This window comes from Phyllostomus hastatus, unplaced genomic scaffold (genome assembly GCF_019186645.2).
Source record: "Phyllostomus hastatus isolate PE091 unplaced genomic scaffold, TTU_PhHast_1.1 phas_scaffold_78, whole genome shotgun sequence".
NCBI lineage: Eukaryota > Metazoa > Chordata > Mammalia > Chiroptera > Phyllostomidae > Phyllostomus > Phyllostomus hastatus.
Window position 1 is genome coordinate 38592933 of NW_025334041.1, and position 26977 is coordinate 38619909.

The window sequence follows — 26977 nt, forward strand, 5'->3', positions numbered from 1 at the left end:
GTGCAGTGAAATTCAAACCTCCATTCCATTTTACTAGGCCCAGTTTCCAGTGTAAATGTCTCAGAAATAGTTTCATATATTCCTGAAATTTATTAATAAATAACCTTTTATGTTTAGGCAAATGGGAACACACAATGTTGGTTGTTCTGCCACTTGTCCTTTTTACTTAACAGCATATCTTGCAGCTTATTCCATATCATTCTATGCATGTATAGCTACATCACTCTTCTACATGTAGTATGTCAATGCACACTCTTGGTGGGAATGTAAATTGGTGCAGCTACTATGGAAAAAGTATGGAGGTTCTTTAAAAACTTAAAAATAGAATTACCATATGTTCCAGTAATTCCACTTCTGGGCATTTATCTGAAGAAAATAAAAGCACTAATTCAAAAAGATATCTGCACTCCCCTGTTCATTGAAGCATTATTTTCAATAGCCAAGACATGGAAACAGCTAAAGTGCCCATGAAAGGATGACTGGCTAAAAAAAAAAACGTGATACATACTATGTACAATGAAATATGATTTGGTCATGAAAAAGGAAACCTGCCATTTGTGATGGCATGGTTGGTGCTTGAGGGACTTATGCTAAATAAAATAAGTCAGAGAAAGACACAAATACCATACGGGCTCACTTAGATGTGAAAATTTAAAAAGCTTATAGGTACAGAGAACAGATTGGTGGTTGCCAGAGAGTTGGGGTGGGGTAAGTAAAATGGGTGGAGATAATCAAAAGGTACAAATTCCCAGTTACAAAATATGTAAGTCCTGGGGATGTAATATGCAGCATAGTGATTATAGTTAATACTGTATCAAATATTTGAAAGTTGCTAAGAGAGATCTTAAAAATTTTCATTACAAGAATAAGGACTTTGTACCTGTGTGTGATGAGGGTCATTGACTAGACTTGTTGTGACAATCAGTTGGCAACATGTAAGATATTGAATCATTACATAGTATACCTGAAACTAATGTAACATTGCTTGTCAATTATATCACAATTTTACAAGTGTAAAAATAGATTATTTTATTATTTAATCTCCTACAGAACATCTCTATTGATCTTTTAAAAAGACCTACAATATTAGATGATCAGAGAGTGTTTCTACTTAGAAAATAGTAAAATAATAGTCAACTACTTGAGAACTTGGCAAGTTACCCTAGCAATTTTGTTACTCATGCATCCAAGTCTATAAAGGTATTTCATACCTTGGAGAAATTAAATATCAATGTTCCATTATCTATCCTGAGGAACTGCAGTCATTTAAGTGAATTTTCAAGGAGGTAATGGTGTATAAATGTGAAAATCTAAATGTAAGAGCTCAGTGAGAGATCTGTCCGTTTCTGCCAGTGGCCTCTCTCTTCTTTGATGTCTATAGCAACAGCTGTACATTGGATCTGCTTCTGCCGTGGCCCAAGTCAGATTCCATCAGTGTGACATGTATGGAAGCGCCTGTGCTGACTGCTGCCTGGCTCGAGACCCTTACTGTGCCTGGGATGGCATATCCTGTTCCCGGTATTACCCAACAGGCACACATGCAAAAAGGTGAGATGGTCCTTGACAGAGTATTTCCCTTGTTTAGGAAAATGCTAACACTTTTTTTTCTGTACCCATTCCATGAAAATAACCATGTTATTTTGTTTAAATTAATCATCGTAGTCATATTTTATGCATAATGTAAGCTTTGAAAACTTACTTTTTTCTGAAAGTAACTCCCATCAATTATTGTATAGAGACTGGAGCTGAACATGCTGCCAGATTTTAATTTTGCTACCCAGGTTTGAATCAACTCTTCCATCTTCTGAAATTTTTGCTGCAAGACATGAAACCAGTTTAGATAACTTAAAAAGTGGAAATTGCAAGGCACCTCACATGAGGAATTCAAAGACTTAAAAGGAAAATAAATAAATTCTACAATATGTCCTGAATTTGCCCTGGGTCCTCTCCAGCAGCTGTTCTCCATTTATTTCATTTTGAAAGTGAATATTTTAACTCCTAGGCAAATGCATGACCTGTATAATTAATGAAACATGTGATTTAATTCAACACAAATGAAAGGTACTTAAAGACCTCCAAACTCTAATGTCTACAGTTCAGCAAGGTCATTGCCACTTGTTAGAGAAGGTAAATCTCATGATTCTTTGAACAGGAGATCTTGAAGTACAGCACATATTTTGAAGAATGAGAGTATTTTTTCACTCAAGCCATATGAAATTTGGGGGAAGAAAATAAAAGGGAAATATTTTTATTTTTATTTAATTTAGAACAAGAAATTGTTTTTCTTAATAAAATGACCAAAGATAATAAAAAGCAAAAACAGAGAACTACATATAATTTCCTTGCTGAAAAGCAATTTTTGTTCATACCATTTATTCTCTCTTTCACTTTGGGTTACTTTTCTTTAAAACTTTTTCAAAATTTAATTTAACTCAATTTAATATAGTTGTTATTTTTATAGGTTCACATATATAGTAGAATCTCATTAAAAAAATTTAGTCACTAATTCAAAACTTTTGTTAATTTTACCTTAGCTAAATTAACATTTCAATCAGCAAAGGAAGGATATACTTAGCAGAGAGTAAAAAGATGCTTTCAGAAGACATTTATGAACTAAATCATTTACTAAATGTATTAAAGAATTAGGCAACTTGATTATGTACTAATGCTTATTGATATTCAAAAATGGTTCTTAGAGAATGTAGCCATTATTACTTTAATATACTATTTAATGGCTTATTCACCCATTAAGGCAGTTACTGTATTGTATGTGAGGGTAATAGAAAAACAATCACAGCCTCTTGTCTACAGGAAATAAGAATATAAAGTAGAGAATGGAATTGTAAATATGTAGCTCACTACTTGGTACTTACTAGATATGAGATTCTGGAATAAGTGAAATACACATAACATATTATTTAATTCCCAAAGAACCAAACCTTTGCACTCAATCTTAAAGACAGAGATATAAAGTAATTCCAGTAGAAGGGAACTAATTGTTTGTACAAAGGTATAAAATGGTCAGGAAAAAGTTTGTAGTTCCATAGGCTAGGAGTGAAGTATCAAGAGCTGAGGGTGGAAAGCTAATTAGGGAATTATTATTAGCAACAATTAAAAAAATGTTTAGAAGCCTTGCATCAAATACTTGTAAATAGCACGGTTTTTATTAGGCATTTAATAGTAATGATGAATTTTAACTGAGCAGTTTCCATTGCTAAGTATTTCTTGCTATATGGTTCATCTTGTATGCATGTACAATCAAAATCTTGATAATACATTTAAAAACGGGTGGACAAAAAGAGTTATTTAGCAAAAGTTAAGTGAATGGGCAAACACATAGACAGGAAGGTGTGAAACGCTGGAGTCAGGAGCCCTGCTCATGAATGAATTAGTTCAGTTCGGTGACATGTAAGGGAGATCTTTCAGTGGTATCAGATTCTTTTAACCATCACTCACCCCTGGAGGAGGACGTTTTGGGTAAGTTCCAATACATGAAGGGAAAATAGTTTGCTTTTATAGCAGATCATTTTGCTTCAGACACGACTACCAGTACAAATTAAAAACTGATCATTAAAATAAATACTTTTCTGTTCAGAGAGTGAAAATAAGACAACAGAGGAAAATCATTAATTCACAATCAAAAACACTTGTTTAAAATAGTCTTCCAAAATACACTATAATTTATACAGTTAGGTCTTTTTCCTTCTCCTTGCTCTTGTAACTTGTCTATTTCCAGCATTCTCTTAAAAAAGTTTCTAAGAGGCAAGAGATATAAGAAAAACTAGACAACCTTAAGAATAAAAGGCAAATTTGGGTAACCTTTCTGAAACTCCTGAGCATTTACATTCCTTTTTAAATGCTGAAATAAAGGACAGCTATCCTAGGAAAGTATAAAATGAACAGTCACTGGATGGGTAGCTCAGCTGATTGGAGTAGAGAGCCAAGACTGCAGATTCAATCTCCCTTCAGGGCACACACAAGAAGCAAACAATGAATGTATAAATAAGTAAATAAGTGGATCAGCAAATTAATGTCTCTCTCTTTCTCTCTAATTCTCTTTCTCTCTCTCTCTCCTGCCCCCCGCCCCATCAAATCATTTTTAAATGAATGAAGCCTTGGAGGATGTGATTTCTTTCCTGTAAATGCATGTTTCCAGTAATTTTATTTTTTATTTAAAAAAAATTTTTTAGAGAGAGGAGAAGGGAGGGAAAAGAAAAGGGAGAAAAACATCAATGTGTAGTTGTCTCTCATGCACCTCCTACTGGAGACTTGGCCTGTAACCCAGCAATGTGCTCTGACTGGGAATCCAACTTGTGACCCTTGGATTCACAGCCTGGCACTCAATCCACTGAGCCACACTAGCCAGGGCTATTTTTTAATTCTTAAAGTAGGTTTTATTGATTATGCTATTATAGTTGTGGCATTTTTTTTCCTCCACTTTATCCTTCCTCTGCCCTGTACCTGCCTCCCACAAGAATTCTGCCCCCTTTGTTCATGTCCATGGGTCATACATATAAGTTCTTTGGCTTCTCCATTCCCTATACTATTCTTAAGCTCTCCCTGTCTATTTTGTACCTACCAATTATGCTTCTTATTTCTTGTATCTTTTCCCCCATCCTTCCCCCACCCCCTCCTTGCTGCTAACCCTCCATGTGATCTCCATTTCTGTGAGTCTGTTCCCATTCTAGTTATTTGCTTAGTTTGTTTTTTATTTTTCTTTTTTAGGTTCAGTCATTGATACTTGTGAGTTCCTTGTCATTTTACTACTCTTAGGTTTGATCTTCTTTTTCTCAGATAAGTTTCTTTAACATTTCATAAAATAAGAGCTTGGTAATGATGAACTCCTTTAACTTGACCTTATCTGGGAAGCACTTTATCTGCCCTTCCATTCTAAATGACGGTTTTGCTGGATAGAGTACTCTAGTTTGTAGGTCCTTGCTTTTCATTACTTTGAATACTTCTTGACAACCCCTTCTAGCCTGCATAGTTTCTCTTGAGAAATCAGCTGATGGCCTTATGGGAATTTCTTTGTAGGTAACTGTCTCCTTTTCTCTTGCTGCTTTTAAGATTCTCTCCTTATCTTTAATATTTGGTAATGTAATTATGATGTGCTGTGGTATGTTCCTCCTTGAGTTCAATTTCTTTGGAACTCTCTGAGCTTCCTGGACTTCCTGGAAGTCTATTTCCTTTGCCAGATTGGGGAAGTTCTCCTTCATTATTTTTTCAAATAAGTTTTGAATTTCTTGCTGTTCGTCTTCTCCTTCTGGCACCCCTATGATTCAGATGTTGGAACATTTAAAGTTGTCCCAGAAGTTCCTAAGCCTCTCCTCATTGTTTGGAATTCTTATTCTTTCATTCTGTTCTGGTTGAATGTTAATTTCTTCCTTCTATTCCAAATTATTGATTTGAGCCCCAATTTCCTTCCCTTTACTGTTGTTCCCTGTATATTTTTCTTTATTTCACTTTGCATAGCCTTCACTTCTTCCTCTATTTTGCACGGTCTGACAGTGTGTCTTACTCCTCAGTCCTTCCTTCCAGTTTATCAGCATGTGAATGTGGGACACCCAGCCTGCCAGCCACTGCCTTGCTGCACGTCCTTCTCCACCCTAGCTGCTCATCTCTGCTCCTCCTACTGGTCTAGGTGAATGTTTCTTCTTTAACTCCTTGGTACTCAGACTTCCATACAGCTCAATTTTCTGGCAGTTCTGGTTTTTTGTTTTTTGTGTTTTTTTTATTTGTTGTTGTTCTTTTGGTTTGTGAGGAAGCAAAGCGTATCTACCTATGCCTCCTTCTTTGCTGGAAGTCTGTTTCCAGTAATTTTAAACAGATTTTTGCATGGTTATTATTCACATTACTTATCTAGAATTATCTAGATGTAGTTCCCTTTATTCTCGTATCACTTGTATAATACACATAACACAACATCATTTCTGCAAAGTGGAAACTATCTCCCATTTCAGTAATTTATCCCCGTTCTATTATTCCTCATTGCTCAAAACACTTTGGATTCCCAATACCAAAAAATTACTCAGTGCAGTGAAGGTTTAGCAAAAGCAGTTTAAATCTCATCTAGAGCTGCCACCAGTTGTATTATCACTATACATGTTAGTATAAATTAATGAGACCATACAACTTTTTACTTTTGCTTTTTACTCATTTGTCAACTTCTATTTTCAGTTCAGCTCAACAGAATGATCTATGTGGTAGACTTAATTTTAACTTTGTAAAATCTCAGGTCTTTGGGTAAAGTTTTCTAAATAATAGTAGTTATTTAAAAAAACATGCTTTTAAACATAGGTCATAATCCTAGAATTGATTGAAAGTGTTCATCTGCCCTAGCTTTCAGTATAAGGAAATACTTAAATAATTATTAAGAATTGAGTTTTTATAGGCCTGGCTGGCGTAGCTCAGTGGATTGAGTGCTGGCTGTGAACCAAAGTGTCGCAGGTTTGATTCCCAGTCAGGGTACATGCCTGGGTTGCAGGCCATGACCCCCAGCAACCGCACATTGATGTTTCTCTCTCTCTTTCTTCCTCCCTTCCCTCTCTAAAAATAAATAAATAAATAAAATCTTTAAAAAAACCCAATATGTAATTCTTTAAAAAAAAAGATTTGAGTTTTTAACTAAAACCTAAACTCACATGGGAGAATGAACTCCATCTCTTGAAACAGTGTTCCATTATCAGTATGTTGAAGCATTGAAGGGAATCTAGAATGAAAAATATTGAAACTGGTATAGATTTTAGGTGTCAGACTAATTTTGTCCTACAAAAGAGGACACTCAGAACCAGGAAATGGGAGAAATATGTCTAAGATCACATAGCATGTGAATGGGGGTGTTGGGATTTGAATCTGGTTCTCTTGTCCAAACACTATCATTGCATATGGTCGAAGCTTCTCATCATCGTTTAGGAAACTTCCCCATCTCACTTTATGGTGAAACTTCTGCTTTGCCTTCTGCTTTCCCCACGATCTTGAAGAAATGCCATGATTTAGAGAAGCAAGTGGTATTTTCTGCTTTATATAATACTTCTGTTTTTATCTCTAATCTGAGTTAATATGTGAAAGATTTTTATTTTAAAATTCCAGTATCAGTAATGATAATTTCCATTGTTTATTTCCTCAGAAAGCTGCTTACAATTTTAAAACAAGATATATAATTAGGAAATCCTTTTTAATAAAATTGGCTTTTTTCAACTATATATCTAAACAATCTGTAAAATATGAAAATGTACTAGAAGTGATCCTGATTTTAATAAAGAGCCTTGCAGGATATCCTGTTAAAAATATGTAACACACCACCACATTAAATAGAAGCATATGATTTCTACATAAGATATCCAAATAAAGGAAGTTAAATATGTTATTAGTTTATCTTTTTGATTAGCAACTGTGTTTGTACTAATTGTTCACAATAGCTATAGAAAAATATTTGGATTCAAACACATTTTTTACATGTACTTCTTTATATAGGAGTTTTATGTATTTTTGCCTCAAATTCCACTCTTCCTCTGCACACAGGCTTTACTACCCAAGACTCCCATTTCAAATCAGGTTTCTTATTGAACTAAATTTTAAATGAAATGAAAGAGAACGTTCTTAAATTATTGTTTCAGATCCAGTATTCAAACTTATGTAAACATTTAAAGAACAGTTTTAGAAGGATTTTATCCAATGAATAATATATTGTTCAGTAGAAATATTGAAAGCAATGAAATTTGGATTTTATCCTTGTTTTGTATGACTGATCAATTTTTTTCAGTAACAGAATACTACTTGAATTTTTAATGCAGTTGGCTATATTTTAAAGTCTGGAAAATTGAAATCTGATCATCTCCTAAATGCATTTACTTTCTTTCAGGCGGTTCCGCAGACAAGACGTTCGGCATGGAAATGCAGCTCAGCAATGCTTTGGACAGCAATTTGTTGGTAATCCATAGAAAATTGACTGTGATGGGTTACTTAGAGTGTACATTGAAGAGAAACTGTGAACTTCTTAAAAGGGTCCTTGTTTTCTTTGTGGTTGATATATGCAAGTACAGTGCTACTGAAAGTATTATTTTTTTTCTACCACATGGTTAAAATGTTGTGGATTTGACATATAATTTTAAGTTACTTAGGAAATTAAGTTTTATATTCTAACATCAACCTTCACTGTTAGTTTTCAAAACTAGGGGAATCCTAGAACAGCAATCTGCATATTTTAGGTGGTTGATGCCACAGTGACTTATGAGACTTATCTTTTTACCTCAACATTAGGAATATCACTATCTTGTTATATAACATGAATTTTTATCAAGAGTGATCTCACTCATGTTGTTACCTATTAAATTGGGTATAGAATAAAGTGAAAAACTTTGACCCTTTCACTTGGCATAGAATAAGCTGAGAGCTGGTTGGTTGTGCAGATGTGGGCTCCTGAGGAACAGGATAGGTAGGAACAGTGCTGTGGCTCTCTACACCAGTGATGGTGGTTGGTGAATGTTGTGCTTCATGTCACCAGTTTCACCAGGATGTAACAGAAGAAAGGGGCATCATGACTGGGAGACCAGCGATGTTTACACCCAGTTCCAGAAATTGTGGTGCAGTAGTAGTTTGTTAGACTGTGGACTGACTCAGGATTTGGTGCGGGACATAAGCCTCTGAGAATATTAGCCAGAGAAAGGCAGGATAGTAATATTAGGGAAATTTAGGAGTCCATTGTAAAGGAGGGCACAAGCATAGGGAAAAAAATCCTGCTGTCAAATTATTGAATTTAACCTTGGTTAAAACAATAAAAAATAAATCCACTTGTTTTTATTCCCCATTGAAGTTAGGTATACTTGCTTGTATGCAAATTTGGGCTCAAGTTCAGTGAGAGCTTTTCTGATCCAAGATACAGTTTATAATCAAGAAGCTCTGGTTCACGAAATCCTTAGTTCAATTTCATGCTCTTTTCTTATTGCAGGAGCCCAGTACTTGGATAAGTGCAATCCATTATCAACATATCACTCACACCTGTGTTTATGGATTGCCATATAACTCGACATCTGCTTTCTGTTTTTGTTTTAACCATGACTTTAGTCATATTCCTTGCTTGAACATTTGGTGCTCACCTTCCCTTGTTTATTTTGATAAGTACTTGCCACTGATTTCACATAAATTTCACACTGATGACTAATTTAACACTGATGCATCCTTTTACTGTCCTGATTGTATTCTTTTTTGAAACCAAACTCCCAGTTACTTCCTTCTGCCCCACCCCATAGCCTGCTGTGTCTTTTTAATGTTCAGATTTTGGTATGCCATAAATCTAAAATAAAAAAACTTCTTTAAATGAACTTTCATCAAAATTAGCAATAAGTAATGAAAGTTACCACTTTGCGGCAAAAATCTGAATAAATAATCTTCTGAAATAGTATCTACCAAAATCAAAGTCTTAAGGCTGATGTTAACATTCACATTGTAGGGGATGTTTTGGACATGACTGAAGAGCAGCTGGTATATGGCGTAGAGAACAACAGCACGCTGCTGGAATGCACGCCACGCTCCTTGCAAGCAAAAGTCATCTGGTTTGTACAGAAAGGACATGACACAAGAAAAGAGGAGGTAACTCAAACTGTGCAATCACACCATGGTGTCCTTCATATAGTGTGCAATTAGTGAACAGATGATTATTTATTTGGGTGCTTAAAAATGTACAGTTTTGTACTATACATGCCATTAAAAGGTAGGTTTATTATGTGTGATTTATATACATATAAAGATTTTAAATACATAGACCCAAAGATTTTTATATACATCTATACTTATATATATAATATAAGTAAATTATATATACATATGTTTGTATATATATGTGTGTGTGTACGTATATATATATTTTAGATCCTAGAAACTGGATTTTTATTCAGGAGGTACTTATAACTTCATGATTATAGCATCATATTGTCAAATGATAGTCTTAAATTATACTGCCCAAGGCAGCTTTCCAGAAAAATAGCAAAGTGAAACATCATTAACCTGTGTATATAAGACATATGGATAATCAGATTAAAACAATAACAATAGCAGCGATATTAAACCCTATGTGATACTGTTGTTAAATCATGTAGGAGACTGACACAGGGGGTCCACTGTTGTCCAAGGGAACAAGAGAAAGGCATTAGCTCTTAGATTTCCCAAAGCAGGTTTAGTGGTGGGGAATATATTTCTCTAATCATTTAAATAATGAAAGAAGAACAAATCAGGCAACTTTTATAGACAGACGGATAGGCAGGCTTTAAAACACACATAGAGAAATAGTCTGGAGGCAGACACTGGATAAAAAATGTGAGTCTAGGGAGTTGGTGGCATAGAGGAAGAGGCCAGGGGCATGAAGCATTCAGGGAAAGCAGATAAAGCTTCGTTGATGCTGATGTAGGCTTTGAACTCAATTTTCACAAAAGTGAAACCATGAAAATAGAAAGTAGAAGAAAATCTGCTTATATTAATGGTCTATAATTGCCCTTGGTAAGGAGAAGTTTTCGAGTTGAATAGAGGAAAGAAAGTCTAGAGACCTGCCTTAGGACACAAGGGCTAATAAGGACATAACGGAGAGAGTGAGTGCATGACGTGCTTCCACCTCATTCTGGCACTGGAGACTAAACATTCGTCATTGGAAGCCTGATTATTGATTCTAAATATAGAGCACATGGACTTTTCATGCTTTTGCCCCCAGCCTATTGTGAAACTATAAATCCAGCATGATTTTCGTCCAAAATTATACAGCACACTCTGAAAGATGATTAAATTTATAAATCCCAGGTTTCTGGAATAGCTTCTGGAGAGTAAGGCACCTCAGCTTAACAAAGGCTATTAGAAATCATGTAAAAAGGCAATCAGGAAAAGAGAAGTCACCTAAATTTTATAATGTCATGAGAATAAACACATTTCTAAAATGTTATAGTATATTTTACTGAAATAAATTGTTGATTTAGCACTAATATATTTTCCATTCCACAAATCAGAAATGAGGCTGTTTTTTAAATTCCATCAAAACTCACTTGGCAAGAGAGGACCTCCTCCAGCTCAATGACTTCAGAAGACAAAGTAATTCTTTCATCAGTAGTTTTCTCAGTTGGATTGTTCTGGTTCTAATTTGGAACTCAGCATAAACGGTCTTGTTTGGAAATCTTTACCAAAGAATTTTGACATGCTGCATCTATCCCAGTGTTCACTTTTAAGCTTCTTTCTCACATTGTTGATATAATTGCTTCTCCTTTACCCAAATTTTAGTCCCTATTTTAAGCTACATTTAAATATCCCTGACTGATGTATTTACTGATATTTAAAATTTTGAGTGTACTCTTTTCATTGAAAGTTTTGTCATAAGAAATTAAGAGAGCACTTAATTTCTATAGACATAGCAATATGTGTGTGTGTATCTAAAATAAAACAAAACAAATTTGTTAACTTCAACAGAAGCTGAATACATATGCCATATACACAACCAAAATAACTTTGCCTATGTGCCTTTTAAAGCTTTAAAAGTCTGTTTGAGTATTTTTTAGAGTTTTTATAAAGGTCAGAATTTTATTTAAAAACAATTTTGCACTTATTATAGTTACTATGAGGCAGCTAAGATAATTATTTATCAGATCTTGACCATGGTGAAGGGTGTTTCAGTCACCTAGCCCAGTCCTTTCCTTATATGGAAATGCTCTGTGGGTGAGTGCCCCTGTCTGTGGCCATCAGGGTCATCAAGGACACTGCAAGCCATATGAAGTCATTTATTTGCAGTCAGACCACAGAGTTTGTAAAAAATTGATTGTCATATGTGCACTTGCCTTTTATTGAACTGAAGTTTTTGAAATTGGAGTATCTGTCTACAAATCCAATCTCAACCCTCTGAAGTTACACAGAAATCACATATTTGGCATATAGTATTTTTGTTTAAATAAATCTTTAGAAATGCTTCAGGTAGCATCTAGCAATACAGTTATCTAATTTCTAAACTACATTAGTACAATTCTCTTGCATATGAACTTTAGTCTCCTGCTTCCTTAAACACAATATATGAAACATAATCTGTATACTTTTTATTAATTGCATAAATATTTATTGAAAGCCTACTGTATAAGCACTTCATAACGGGGCACTTCCTTTGGCTTGATATGTATCAGTTACTGAGATATCCTGAGGGAAAGACTTAACAGAAATGACTTGATAGATGGGGCTGTTTTTTAATGTACATCTACTGAATAAAGGAATCATGGTAGGTGCCCTCCCTACCTTATTATTCTTAGTTCTCACAACTGCACGTTAGACATGATAATCCTCATCTTACAGATGCAGAAACTCAAGGGACCATAACTCATAAAACAAATCAACAAAGCTCATAAACATAGGCTCAAAACAAAGCATAGACTATAAAACTAAAAGAACCATAACTTATAATCAAAACAGACCCAAGATTTGGACCAGGTACTCCTTTCTCCAAAGCTGATCTATTTCACATTTAGTTATTGTCTAAGTAACTAGGAATTTGCTATTGCATTTTGTAAAATGTGCCATTTTATTCTAAAATTTTATTTATAGATAAGGTAATTGAGATATAGAACTTTCCTGATTACTCACAGCTAGTAAAGCAGATTCAAATGCAGGTCCCTATGTTCTTTCTACTAAATTACACAACCTTCTGAAGTCATAATTCTTAATATAGTTTTGGATGCTGTGGGACATGGGGCAAGTAGAAAACTGTTCACAGCAGAAGTCCTGGAAATTGATTTTTGGAAAATGCTCCTAATATCATCTTGAGACATACAGATATACATACAGTTATAGATATTTTTTTCATCAGAATGTAATGGCATGTACTGCGGTAGCCTTGGTGCAGAGGCAGTACTCTTATGTTTAGATGTCTGAGAACTTGCCATTAATTTAAACAGTTCATGTTCTAAGTGTTAATACTAGCAGTCATTATCATATAATATGTGCATCGGTGTATTTCCGATCTCAAATTTCTTTTCAGACTTCTATGCCTGTTGGTTGGATAATTCTACATCAAAACAAGTGTGTTCTGTCATTTGAGTCTATGTAGGCATAAAACTCAGAGCACTCTACCTCTATTTTTCTTGGGTTTATTTATTCATTGGCTTTATTCCTTCATCTGAAACTTATTTATTGGGCATCTATCATAGAGCACCTACTCTGCTTTCATAGAACTTGTATTCTGGAGAACAGAGAAGATGAGGATGACAATAACAATGACAACCAACAACAATACCATTATATAATAATTATGTTTAATGAATCAGATGATCATAAGGAGAAAAATGGTCATGGAAGGTTTTACCAAGAAGCTTATCAACAAAGTGATATTTAGAAAAAGTCTTGAAAGAGGGGAGGTAATAGGTCTTGTGACAGTGTTGGGGAAGTTTAGGGGAACAGAGGTACAAAGGCCCTGGAGGTAGGGGTGTACCCGATGTATTCAAAGAACATCAGGGCAAAGAGCAGTGTGGCTGGAGGAGAATGAGCTCTAAGGACACTAGTAAACTCTGAGTCAAGGGGTACCTCAAGTAGGCATTTGTGAACCTTTGTAAAGTGACCTTAGTGTTTGCTCTAAATTAAATAGAAAACCCTTGGGTAGTTTTCACCAAAGCCATGGCATGATCAAAATTTGGCTTTAAAATAATCACTTTGGTAATTGTATTAAGATTATAGTGTGTGGGGGGGGGAGCATAAGGTAAATAAACAGGATGTCAAGACTGTACTATTTAAGAGGGTATTTCAAAATAGTCAACTGAAAGATTTTTGATGAAAACTCAACAGTGGTAGCTAGAATGGAAAAGACATTTTAATTGAGTGCATTTGATATTTGAAATAAAAAAGAAGCAATAAAAATGAATCACATGTTCCTTGTTTGGGTGTTTGTGTGATTAGTGGTAGAACAACATGATTCAAAGATGGTTGGGAGATGACCATCTCTGGGTGGCAGTACAATATGTAGGTGTATGTGTTTAAATTTCTTTTTACAAAGTTGGAATCATATTACACAAATTTAAATGATCTTTTTCATCTACTATAGTGATAATATTTACCAAAGTCAATAAATAGTATTTAAAACTATTTTATGCATATGAGATACTCCATCATGTGGATGCACAATAAAGAATTTAACAAATCTTTTTGGGGAGTTACATTGATTGAAGCCATTGACTCTTACAAACTATATTGCAGTTTATTTCTCTGTGCATTTTGTGCACATCTACAAATAGTTTCCTAGGAGAATTTCCCAGATGTCAGTTTGATGGACTGAACTAGTTTGTTTTTTTCTCACCAAAAACTGTAGCAATTTACACATACCTCAACAATGAATGAGGGTACCTGTTTGCATCCTCTGTAACCAATCCTGGATGTTATCATTTTTAAATGTTTGCCAATTTGGTGGTTAAAAATATTGTGATCTAATTTTTGTTTATTTGCTTTCTAGAGAAGCTGAACATGAGTTCTTATTTATGGGTCTTTTTTATTTTTATTTTTTAAATTGTGATTTTGTGTTTTACCCCTGTTCTCATGGAGTGTTAATAGTTTTCTTATTGATTATAAAAGGGGTGTGCATACTAATACTAGTTTCTCTTTTTGTGTCATATATATTGCAAATATTTTACCTGGTCTGTTGATGTCTTTTAAAAGTTACTTTAAGTTTATAGAAATTTTCCATTTTTATTCAATCAGTGCTATCAACTCTTTTCCTTTGGGGTTCTATCTCCTCTTTTGTGTTAACACATTCACCACCCCAAGATTGGCTAAATTTTAATTTATATTTTTACCTTGTTCTGTTATTGTTTTTCATTCTTATATATTTATTTGTTATTGTTTTTCCTATTACCATTTATTTCCCTTATACCCTCTTCCACCTCCACTCACCTTCCTTTGCCCCCTGCAGTCACCACACTGTTGTCCATGTCCATGACTCCTTTCTCTTTTTTAACATGATCCCTCCACCTTCTCTATACCCTCAACCCACACACCCCCAGAGCTGTCAGCCAGCTCTTTATCTTTGAGTCTGTCTCTATTTTGCTTGTTAGTTCTGTTTATTAGATTACACATATGAGTGAAATCATATAGTATTTGTCCTTCTCTGCCTTGCCTATTTCACTTAGCATAATGTCCCTCAGGCCCATCCATGCTATTGCAAAGTGTAAATTTTCTTTTTCTATGGGCAATTATTCCATTGTGTAAGTGTACCATAATTTTTTTATCTACTCATCTACTGATGGGCACTTGGGCTGGTTCCAAATCTTGGCAATTGTAAATAATGCTGCAGTGAACATAGGAGTGCATATATTCTTTTGAATTAGTGTTTCTGGTTTCTTCAGATAAATTTCCAGAAGTAGAATTGCTGGGTTATAAGGCAGTTCCATTTTTAACATTAAGGTACCTCCGTACTGCTTTCCACAGTGGCTGCACCAGTCTGCATTCCCACCAACAGTGCAAAAGGGTTCCCCTTTCTCCACATCCTCGCCAGCACTTGTTGTATGTTGATTTCTTTACTTCTTTATTTATAAATATATTTTTATTGATTATGCTATTACAGTTGTCCCAATTTTTCCCCTTTACCCCCCTGTGCTGAGTACCCACTTACCCTTCAGTAATACCTCACATCCCCTTTGTCCATATCCATAGGTAGTGCATATATTTGGCTTCACTTTTCCTATACTATTCTTAACACCTCCCTGTCCATTTTGTACCCACCAATTTATGCTTCTTAATCCCTACCCCTTTTCCCCCATTCTCCTTGTTCCACCCCCTAGCTGATAACCCTCCAAATGATCTCCATATCTATGCTTTTGTTCCTGTTCTTGTTGTTTGCTTGATTTATTTTTTTTAGATTCAATTGCTAATAGTTGTGAATTTGTTGCCATTTTAATCTTCATAATTTTTATCTTATTCTTATTCTTAAATAAGTCTCTTTAACATTTCATGTAATAATGGCTTGGTGATGGTGAACTCCTTTAGCTTTACCTAGTCTGGGAAGCATTTTATCTGCCCTTCAATTTTAAATGACAATTTTGCTGGATAAAGTAATCTAGTTTGTAGGTCCTTGCTTTTCATTACTTTGAATACCTCTTGCCAGTCCCTTCAAGCCTGCATAGTTCCTCTTGAGAAATCAGCTGACACTCTTAGGGGAACTCCTTTATAGGTAACTCTCTGCTTTTCTCTTGCAGCTTTTAAGATTCTTTTTCTTTAACCCTTGGCATTTTAATTATGATGTGTCTTGGTGTGTTCCTCTTTGGGTCCAACTTGTTTGGGACTCTCTGTGCCTCCTGGACTTGTATGTCTATTTCCTTCACCAAATTAGGGAAGTTCCCTGTCATTATTTTTCCAAATAAGTTTTCATTTATTTGCTCTTCCTCTTCTCCTTCTGGCATCCCTGTAATTAGAACATAGGTACATTTGAAGATGTTCCAGGGGCTTCTTATTCTATCCTTGTTTTTTTAATTCTTTCTCTTCTTGCTGTTGTGGTGGAATGCTTATTTATTCCTTATGTTCCAAATCATTGATTTGATATTCAGTTTCATCCCTTCCACTGTTGGTTCCCTGTGGATTTTTCTTTATTTCACTTAATGTGACCTTCATTTCTGCCTGGGTCTTTTTGTGCTGTTGCTGTACTCAGTGAGTTCTTTGATCATCCTAATAACCAGTGTTTTGAATTCTGCCTCTGATAGGTTGGTTATCTCTATTTTGTTTAATTCTCTTTCTGGAGTTTAGTTCTATGCTTTCAGTTGGGCCATATTTCTTTGTCTCCTCAATTTGGCAAACTCCCTGTTTCTCTTGGGGTATTAGGTAGAGCTACATTGACACCCTGTCTCAGTAGCATGGCCTATTGTAGAACAGAAGACCTGTAAATTGTGTGGGGTGGAGTCTTAGGTGATTTCCAGGGTGTGGCTACCTGTTTTGTTGCTTTTTGGTGCTGTGGCAAGAGGGCTCAGAGAAGGGACAATGCTGCTGCCTGACTTCTGGAAGTTTACCCAAGGAAAGCTGTCTCCCAGCACTTGGCCTGCTTCCTGTGTCCTCACTTTCTCCCTGTATTTGACTTGTGCCCCTCCAGATGTTGCCCTGATGCTAAGGGGACTGTGTAAGTCCTAAGTCTGTGCAGGTTTTTTAAGACAAGTCTCCTGATAATCCAGAAGTTTCTTCTACCACCCAAACAACCACTGGTTTTAACAGCCAGAAGTTATGAGTACTTATCTTCCTGGCACTGGAAACCTGGGCTGCTGGGTAGTCTGCTTTGGGACTGGGAACCTCACTCCCAAGGTATTCTGCTCAATTTTTATACGCCACACGTGAATGTGGAACCATTTTGCCACCTCTCCAAGCCACTCCTGTGGCTCTGCATATTCTCTTTGGAAAAGTATCTATTCAGGTTTTTGCTCATATTTTAGTTGAATTGTTTGGGGTTTTGGTGTTGAGTTGTGTTAAGTTCTCTATAAGATTGGAATAGTAACTCTTTTTCAGATGTATCAGTAAATATGTTTTCCCATTCTGTGGGTTGTATTTTTATTTTATTGATGTTTGCTTTGCTGTGAAAAAAATGTTTTAGTTTGATATGGTCCCATTTGTTTATTTTTTCTTTTGTTTCTCTTACCTGGGGAGATATTTCAGATATAATATTATTGTGAGCATTGTCCAAGATTTTATTGCCTATGTTTTCTTCTAGGATTTTTATGTTGTCATTTAAGCCTTTAATCTATTTTGAGTTTATTCTTGTGTGTGGCATAAGAAGGATGTCTAGTTTCATTTCTCTACACATGCCTGTTCCTTTATCCCAACACCATTTATTGAATAAACTATCTTTAACCCATTGTATGTGCTGCCTTCCTCTGTTAAACATTAATTGACTATACAGGCATGAGTATATTTCTGGGCTCTCTGTTCTGTTCTGTTGACCTATGTGTGTGTTTTTATGACAGTACCATGCTGTTTTCACGACTATGGCCTTATGGTATAGTTTGATATTACATAGTGTGATTCCTCCAACTTTTTCTCCTTTCTCAAGGTTGCTGTTGCTATTTGAGGCCTTTTGTGGTTCCATATAAATTTTTGAAATAATTGTTTTAGTCCTGTGAAATACATCATTGGTATCTAGGTAGGAATTGTTTTGAATCTATAGATTGCTTTGGATAGTATGGAAAATTCCTCTTGTTCTAGTGTAAATTATAGTTCATGTAGTCTTATACAGAATAAAAAATATATACCTCTGATGAAGATACAGCTGGTAGCCTAGAACTGTGTATCTGTTCCACATTTCTAGACCCCATAGAATAGCTTAGATTGAACTGTATGGGGTGGGGTGTACCTTGTCCTCCCCAGACAGTGGTATGTTACCTTAGGGAAAGGTATTCATTGTATTGCTGTTGTTTGGATGCCTGCCTCTAATTTTATGTAAACACAGAAGAGACTTTCCTTAGTCCTCAGTACCAGAAAAAGATATGCTTCTCTTAAGGAACAATTTAAAAAATATATTTAGGAGACATTTGGATCTTGTAATTCATCATACTTTCTTCTTGACATTGATGACGAGGCAATTTAGCATTGAATTTGCACTCCAGTTATGGTAGTGGTTCAGGGCCCTGTGTCGTGCATTTCTGTGTTCAACATGCCTTTACTTTTATCCTCTGTCCTCTTATTTTCCCTTCATTTTGATCATCCATTATTCTTAGCTTTGGACATTTCTAATAAAACAACAACACCCTCAAACCAATGCTGTTTGTTCAGTTTTGAGCAGTATTTATAAAAATCACATGGCTGGAGTATGCTCAAGCATGAACAGATTACAGACAAACTTAGTTTATTGGTTGCCAAACCAGGATAATCCTTGCAAACAACTGGTGATTTTTTTTGCACTTTGATTCGGCTTTTTTTGCCTTCAGATGCATAATTTAGTTAAACATGCTATTTAGCTTATTTACAGTGTCATGAGCTGTCCACACACACAGGTCTCCTTTGGTTTGACTTTCTGTTTCTTAGACTACCTTTCTCCACTTGCATCCTTCCCATGTGCATCCATCGTAAAGATTGCAATGTCTCCAGTATTACATTGTATACTGAGTAAGCATATAACATTTTGAGTTTTCATGAGGCATAAAAATAAATGTTATAGATCTTATTCTGCTGCTTCTTCTTAAAAACTCAGCACCATGTTTTTGTGGTTTACCACTCCTCCTGTATATCTCTATTCCATGGTTTCTGACTGCTACTTCAAATGTTATACCATGCATTTATAGCTCTTAATTGATCCATTCTCCTCAGAGTGGTCCAAAAGTGTCATGAATCCCACTGTCTTGTCTTTATTTATCATCTCTGCAAATAACTCCATGTCGATCTGAGTGCAAATTTCCACATTATAACTTTCAATACCGTTCATTTCTATAATTATTCATCTACAGAACTTCTGGACTGTTTTCACTCTCCAAGCAGTTCATGTGGGCTCCCATTTTCCCAAATCCTCACCAATATTTAGTATTTTCTAATGTTGGCCTTGCTTCTCTGTGGAAGGTAGTGTCATTTTTAAATTTGCATTTCTAAAATTACTATTGCTAATTAAACATTAACTTGAGTACTTATAAAACATTTGGGTTTCTCTTTTTCTAAATTACGTATTTATATACTTTTCTCATTTTCTCTTATATTTTTTTTGTTGACTTTCAAGAGTTATTTGTATCTTCTATATATTGATCCATTCTTGAATATAAATATTTGGAATTCATTCTTTGATAGTTGGCATCTTTGAATATACCATTTTTTCACAGTATGATTTTGAATACTTATTTATAATTACTTTCTTCTCATTATCTTTTTATGTTAGAAATACATTTTCCACATTTGGGCCTTTAATTTGAAGTATACATAGACAACTGTATTTGTTTTATATATAGTGAAATTGGTTTCTTAAATGAGCTATTAATTAATTTACCCTGTCTGTATTGGGTAATCATCTCTGTCATACAGCAGGTTCATTTTGGAAAGTGTTTTTAATAAAAGGAATTTTTATTTTTATGCTGTAATATATATTTTCTTTAAGTAAACCAATATTTTTGGTTACAAAAAACAGATAAACAGACAAACATATAAATTTTTGACCTGTATTTCCTGACTAAAACTGATTTCATTGTTAAAAATATTCTCAAGTAAACCAATTCAAAGCCTGTGTCTGTCCTTTTCCTAAAAAAAGTATGGAACCATGTAGCTGACACACGTAGAAATCACCGCTTCTTCCTGACCAGCGACCAGATGTGCAGGGTTCTTTGTTCAATTCGATTGTTTTTTGTTTGACATTGTGAAACATACTGAATCAATCTTTATAGCTAAGAATATTAAAACCATTTTCAGTAAGAAAGTCTGTATGTTCTTAGATTGCCTGTAAGAATATTTGATAAAATGACGTATTATGCATCATCTTTTTGACCAAGGAAATCTGGTCTGCAGACGTAGAAAAGAACAGCTGGATGAAAACACTTCTGTAACCAAGATTTGATGTGGACGGTGCCCATGTTAACCACAGTGGAAAGATTAAGTTGTGGAAGGACTTCAAATACAAATTTCTAAGTTATTCATTATTTTTAGGGATCCCTAGGCCATGGAAGATAAATTTAACTTTCAAGGTGATTTAACCTCCGTAGTGTGCAGCCATCCAGATCTGAGAGTTAAAACATTTTTTATTCTTGAATTTGTAATTCACTGTAACCAGGAAAAGAGACCTGAATTCTGAGACAGGTGGAGTGTCTGACATGCAAATCAATGAGGTAGAACAGTCCCCGTCGTACTTGTCATGCTTCCACATCTTTGGCTGAGTCTGGACTTCATCCACACACACAAGGCCACGTTTCTCACATGGATTTCTGATAAAGGAAACGCCTTCTTTGTACGCTCGATAAAAAAAGACACTCCTAATCCAGAGATCAGTGATTTGTATTTATTTCCATTTTTGCTTTTTTATTTTAAAATAATGTCATAAACTGCTTGCTATGTGCCAGAAACCAGGCTAGATGACATGTATGTTTTCTCAACATGTTAGTTGCTCTCACAGGAGATGCAGCAGAGAGAAAACGAGGAACCACATTTAGTGAGAACAGCTGAGCGCACATTCTTTTCAGGTGCAGGCGGTTTCCTGGGCTGTCTGTCCTGTACACCCTGAAGCCTGCATGCCCTCTGACACTGGTTGCTAGCTGCTCCTGAAATTATGCCTATCCAAATCTCTATTGGATTTACACAGAAATGGTGAAGAACTTGGTTGTATTATCAGTGTACCTCGTTTCCTTGCATGCTTGTGTGCTCTGAACTGATTAATAGGTTTTCACTTTCACTATGTTCTGAGCACTCTACTCACCATGGAATATTCATATTAATTCAGAGCTACACCTTTACTTTTATGAAACTTACAATGCAGGGTGTGGCAAAAGTGAGTTTACAGTTGTATATGAAACACAGTTTATTCTTAAATTATTATTTATTAATTATTGCATTATTTTCCACAAAAACAACTATAAACCTACTTTTGCCCCACTGTGTATTAAAGAGATGAAACTTGCAGGGAAAAATTATTTGAAGAGGATTATAAATACCCACTTGTGTGCTACAAATATGAATGCTACTGAGTTATAAAAAGAAACAAAACATATTTATGGGGCTATAAAAAAGTATTCATTTAAGACATGAAAGCTCAAGCCCACTACTTGCCCTTAAAATTAAATCATTGTTCTTGGGCTGGTAGCATGACCTTTATTACAGTGTTTATTAAATGTTCACAAGAATCACACAAGAAACACATCCTCTATACTCATAACTTGTATTCAAATATAAAAACAAAACAAATAAATTTTCAAATATAAGCAGATCTGCACATCACTTAAATCTTTATGTAATGTAATTATTTTTCATTGACATATGGCATCTCCATGAATGTAATATGGGACACAGACTACCACATGTGTGTGTGTGTGTAAAACATCTGTCTGTATCACTGTGTGCCATGTGATGACTCAATCCCCTTAACACTCTATTCAAGTGGCTTCAAAACTTTTTATGTACATTACTACATAAGGATGCTGTTTGGTTTTCATTTGGCTGGGTCGTATCATTAACATATTAAATCCACCTTTGTTCTTAGCAGCTGGAAACTATCAAAGCTTTGAAAATGGCTCAGACCTATGATAAACACAAATACTAACAATGAGGCTGATCTTCCCCATGATCCCAAATATAGCTTTTTAAAAATATTATATTGATTAACAAGGAAATAATCAAACTAATATAAGAAATCCTTATGGAAAACTCATTGATCTCAGAATGTACCTATGCCACCAACTCTAGTTTAAAATATTCTGCCTTCAGCTGTTGAGGGTATAGATTCAGAAAGTCAGGGTCTGGTTCATTAAACAATTGTCACTTGCTCAGACAAGCAACAGAGAGTCTGAATTTACTCAGGAGCATGACAAAAGGAAGTAGACTTTGAAGAAGAATAAAACAGTACTTATTTGTTGAAGGGAAAAGATATCAGTAAAAAGAAAATTAACTTAAGGATTCTTTTATGTTTGTAAATATGTTGCTTGTTCATGTACAAGGGTTAACCGGTGAAATGATGGGAATGAGGGAATGCAGACACTTGCATGGGCTGTGGGGGAGGCCTTTTTGAAGTGATTACATTTAGGTCAGCCTTTCTGAGTGACAGGGAACCAGGGGCAGGGAAGTTTCTTTAGGCAGAGACAAGAGCATAGGTCCTGAATGGAATCCAGCCAGGCATAAAAGCCAGGACAGAAAAAAAGGAAAATTTAAGGGAGTTTGCCATGAGTTAAGGTCAAAGAATCAGTCATGAAGCATATTTGCCACAGTATGCTTCATGAGTCTAGCATTGTGGCAAAAATTGTGGAATGGAATGACTGTTTCTGATGCTCCTCACTGAAGAAATGCTGATGGCAATTTGAAATGTTTTGGATATGAGGACACTAAGGAGAAAGAAGTATATATGATCAACAGTTGCAAATAGAGTGACTAGAAAAATGATGTAATTGTCAGAAATAGGGGAGTAAATGGGGGAGAAGCGTGAATGGAAAGACTCTGAATTGTAGGTAATGAAGTATCATGTAGGTCTCTACCCAGTTTTCGTCATTTATAGAGAACAGAAAACAATGGGTTATCTATGTGTAAGGTGCACTGTCTTAAAGAAGCTGATTGAAATGAGGAAATAGAAGAGTTATCAAATGGATGCAAATAAAACGAGTTCAGAGAAGGACAGAGGATTGTCCTGTAGAGGAAATGAGAAATCCACAGAAAACACAAGGGAAAGACCCAGGACAGTATAATGGCTTGTGCCACACACACACACACACACACACACACACACACACACACACATATTTAAGTAGGCCAGTCCATCCATGTCAGTTGCTGCCACAAGTTTTAAAACGATGGAGGCTGTCCTCCAGAGTCAGTATCATGAGAGGCACAATGTGATCATGGAAAGATTGCAATGGACCGTGAGTTTACAGAGAAAGCTGGTGTTGAAGAGAACATTGGCAAGAGCCCTGCTTCAAAAGAGCAGAGCAACACAAAGTCCTTTAAGAGTTATTTATTGTCTGTGGCAGGTGCTAAGGATACATTCTCAGCAAAACCTATTGATGAATACATTGGTTCCATGTAGCGAAGATGGTTTTGGTCTGAGAGCTCTTTCTAGTTCCTCACTGGAGAATTTCTTGAGTTAATGACTGTAGTGTATTGTCTGCCAGGGTGTGGCACCACCAGATCAAGGAAGGCACCTGTGCAGGACACGTGGAGCCCCTCTTGTCATCCAGCTCTGTCATTCTGAAGCTTCTGAATAATTAGTTTACCTTACATAGCTGAAAAATACCTCAGGGAGCTTTCTATTTGAGGTATAATCTCTTACTATTGTCACGAATGCCATTTTACCATGTGATTGCCAATTATATAAATGACCACACATGAGTAACCACATATGAGTAATCACATTGCAACTTTGGACATGCTCAAATGGCCCAAGGTTTGGAAGAGCTGAGCCTGGGAGGCCAGGCCAGGACCTATCACTGGTACAAACAGTGCTTGCTGGAATGCCTCCCTGCCAGCGTGGGTGTGCCTGTTGCTGCTATGCTGCTTTTATGTTGGCAAAGGTGGTTATTGCTTTTGTTTTGTATTCTCAAAGGGGAAGTCATCCCAGGTAATATAAGTGACCTCTGTACCATCATGATATAGTCTTGGGCCACATGAGAACATACATCAGTTTGTGTTTGGTCAAGGAATGTATATAAGGAAAGGTACAGAGATAAATATTGATAGCACTATGCAAAATAGTCTTACCTGAGTTACTTAAACTTCACAGAATTCTTCAAATTACATTAGCATTATTATCTTCCCTTTCACAAATAAAATTAAGGCAGAGTATACATAAATGCCCCAAATCACACCCTTAGTAGATAGTCGTGCCAGTATTTGAAATAGTTTTGTCTAATGTCAAATCATATACTTACTAGTACAACTATTGGTGATAAAATATGAGCTATTAATTGAAAGCCTACTGTGGTCTTCTTATTTTAAATTGTAATTATTTATGTAATAATGTTCACAATTTACTATATTACTAACATAAAAAGAGGTATTTGAGCACTAAAGGTGTATGAAAACTTAGTATTTGTTAGACTGTGAGGTCCTTCAGAGCAGAATCTAGATTTCTGGATTTTACTTGTTAGTTTCTAATGTCTGTTAAATGGACAGCCTCGTAGAAATGTAAAGAATGCTACAGAATGGAGTGACAGATGGATTTCTTTTTAAGGAAAGAGGGTGAGGGTTGCTCAGCTCTCTAAACAGAGGTCCTTGCAGTGACATAGGTCATTATCACCTGGAAGGCATAAGAGCCCCTGAACTAATAATTTGAGAAATGGAATTTGTTCTGTCCATTAAAAGAGAAATTGAATACATTTTACAAATTGTCATTTCACTGTGACTGCTATATAGAATGGAATGGGTTTTTCTCTCTAATGATTAATTAAAGTCACTACAGAGAAAGCTCTCTCATGTTGTTCTTAAAAAATATTGATCTAAAATGACCTTGGAGTCATTGATATGAAGTGACCGCAAATGTAATTAAGTTTAAGGCAGAGAAAGAGCTGATTTAATCACTTAGCCCCCCTCCTCTCTCATCTATATAATCTTCTGGATAGTAGTTCAGTGCCACTGATTTTTTGTTGTTGTTGTTATTGCAGGTGAAGACAGATGACAGAGTGGTTAAGATGGACCTCGGTTTACTCTTTCTAAGGGTACGCAAAATAGATTCTGGTACCTACGTTTGCCAGACAGTAGAGCATAGTTTTGTCCACACTGTCCGCAAAATCACCCTGGAGATCGTGGAAGAGGAGAGAGTGGAGGAAATGTTTAACAAAGACTATGAAGAGGGCAGGTCTCACAAGATGCCTTGTCCTGCTCACAGCAGCATCCCGCAGGGGACAAAGCCATGGTACAAGGAATTCTTGCAGCTGATTGGTTATAGCAACTTCCAGAGAGTGGAAGAATACTGTGAAAGGGTATGGTGCACAGATAAAAAGAGGAAAAAGCATAAAATGTCACCTTCTAAGTGGAAGTATGCCAACCCACAGGAAAAGAAGCTCCGCACAAGAGCGGAGCACTATCGCCTGCCCAGGCACGCGCTGGACTCCTGATGGGGTGCAACCATCGACGGGCTTCTGGAGAGTGTATATTCGGAACCTGAAAGTAAAAGAATGAGAAAACATCCAGCTTCTTTGCATTAAAGAGATTTCTGTAATACAGAAATGACTGTAAAGGTGTTATGATAAATTATTCTACATACTCATTTGACTGGTTAAGCATCACATAGAATTAACTAATATTTTTTAGGTATTTGGTTTAATAGTTTCACATTATATTTATCTAAAAGTGACCATAGCTGCAGTTTTGAGCACCTGACTGTTTTTTCATGGCAATTATTACTTTACTCTTGCAAGACTTAAGACAATGGGAATATTGGTGAAAATTTAGAGATTTTAATAATGGTGGAAAAAATAAAAATAAGTGTTTTAATCTTTTTGAATTTTTCCTTTACACCACCATGTAAAACATACATAGCATCACATACTTTAACATTCTCTTGCGAACTGTCCATACTTTTTAAGGATTATTGTATTAGTGTTGGCAGAGCCATGAGTTTGATGGAGTGGGGGTACTGTGATTATTGTAAACCATGAAAGAAAAACTGTGGTCAACTTGAAATTTGTGCCCTTCATAAAACATTCATTAAACCACATTTCCAGTATCTCTGTTTCATGAGGAAAATACATTCTTTCAATTTTACTCCAGAATGAAGTGAAGCAGAAGAATGAAGTGAAGGTAACTTCTCAGAAAGATCTCAAAGAATGTCAACAGATGGGAGTTACAGTCTGAACTGTAATTGAAAAAATCTACTGCCCTCTTGTGGTAGAAAAGTATATTCTCTCTCTCTCTTTTACAGTTTGTCTAGTAAAGATTTGAAAGCAGTGTCTCAGTAAGTACATCTAATCCATTTTCAGAAAAACCTAACTGAAATAAAACTGTATTAATGCTTATCTCATTATTACCTCATTAGTCCAAAATGATATTACAGCACTGAAGCTCTATAAAAACTTAAATTTTATGCCTTCTAAATAATCTTCCCTGAAATATAAAAATAGATTCCCAAAACAATATTTTATTTCTGAAAAAATAGTAAAGCATTTTGCTCCCAGATATCAAATTTTCCTCTATTTTATATTAAAAAGTGGGTGATTATTTAATGAGTTCACTTAACCACCAAATTTTTCACAGCACTTCTAATTATTTCTTATACATAGTATCAAGAAATTTTATTTTTGAAAATGTTTACTTTCTGAATTTTTTTCTCCTGTTTTACTTAGCAATTACTTTTCTAAAGTATAATTTTTGACATTATACCTTTAAATAAAAATTAAAAGCCAGT

General features: G+C 35.4%; 1 protein-coding gene across 2 annotated transcripts in view; it reads left to right on the forward strand.

Annotated features, from left to right (window-relative positions):
- The window catches only part of SEMA3E (semaphorin 3E), a 244158-nt gene extending 217685 nt beyond the window's left edge, over positions 1 to 26473 (forward strand). For both annotated transcript variants that reach the window (XM_045827770.1, XM_045827771.1), the window contains exons 14-17: positions 1382 to 1548; positions 7862 to 7929; positions 9449 to 9588; positions 25236 to 26473. In XM_045827770.1, the coding sequence (XP_045683726.1) occupies positions 1382 to 1548; positions 7862 to 7929; positions 9449 to 9588; positions 25236 to 25688 (828 nt within the window). In that variant the 3' untranslated portion in view covers positions 25689 to 26473. The remainder of the gene's footprint in view (positions 1 to 1381; positions 1549 to 7861; positions 7930 to 9448; positions 9589 to 25235) is intronic.
- Positions 26474 to 26977: the final 504 nt, after the last annotated feature.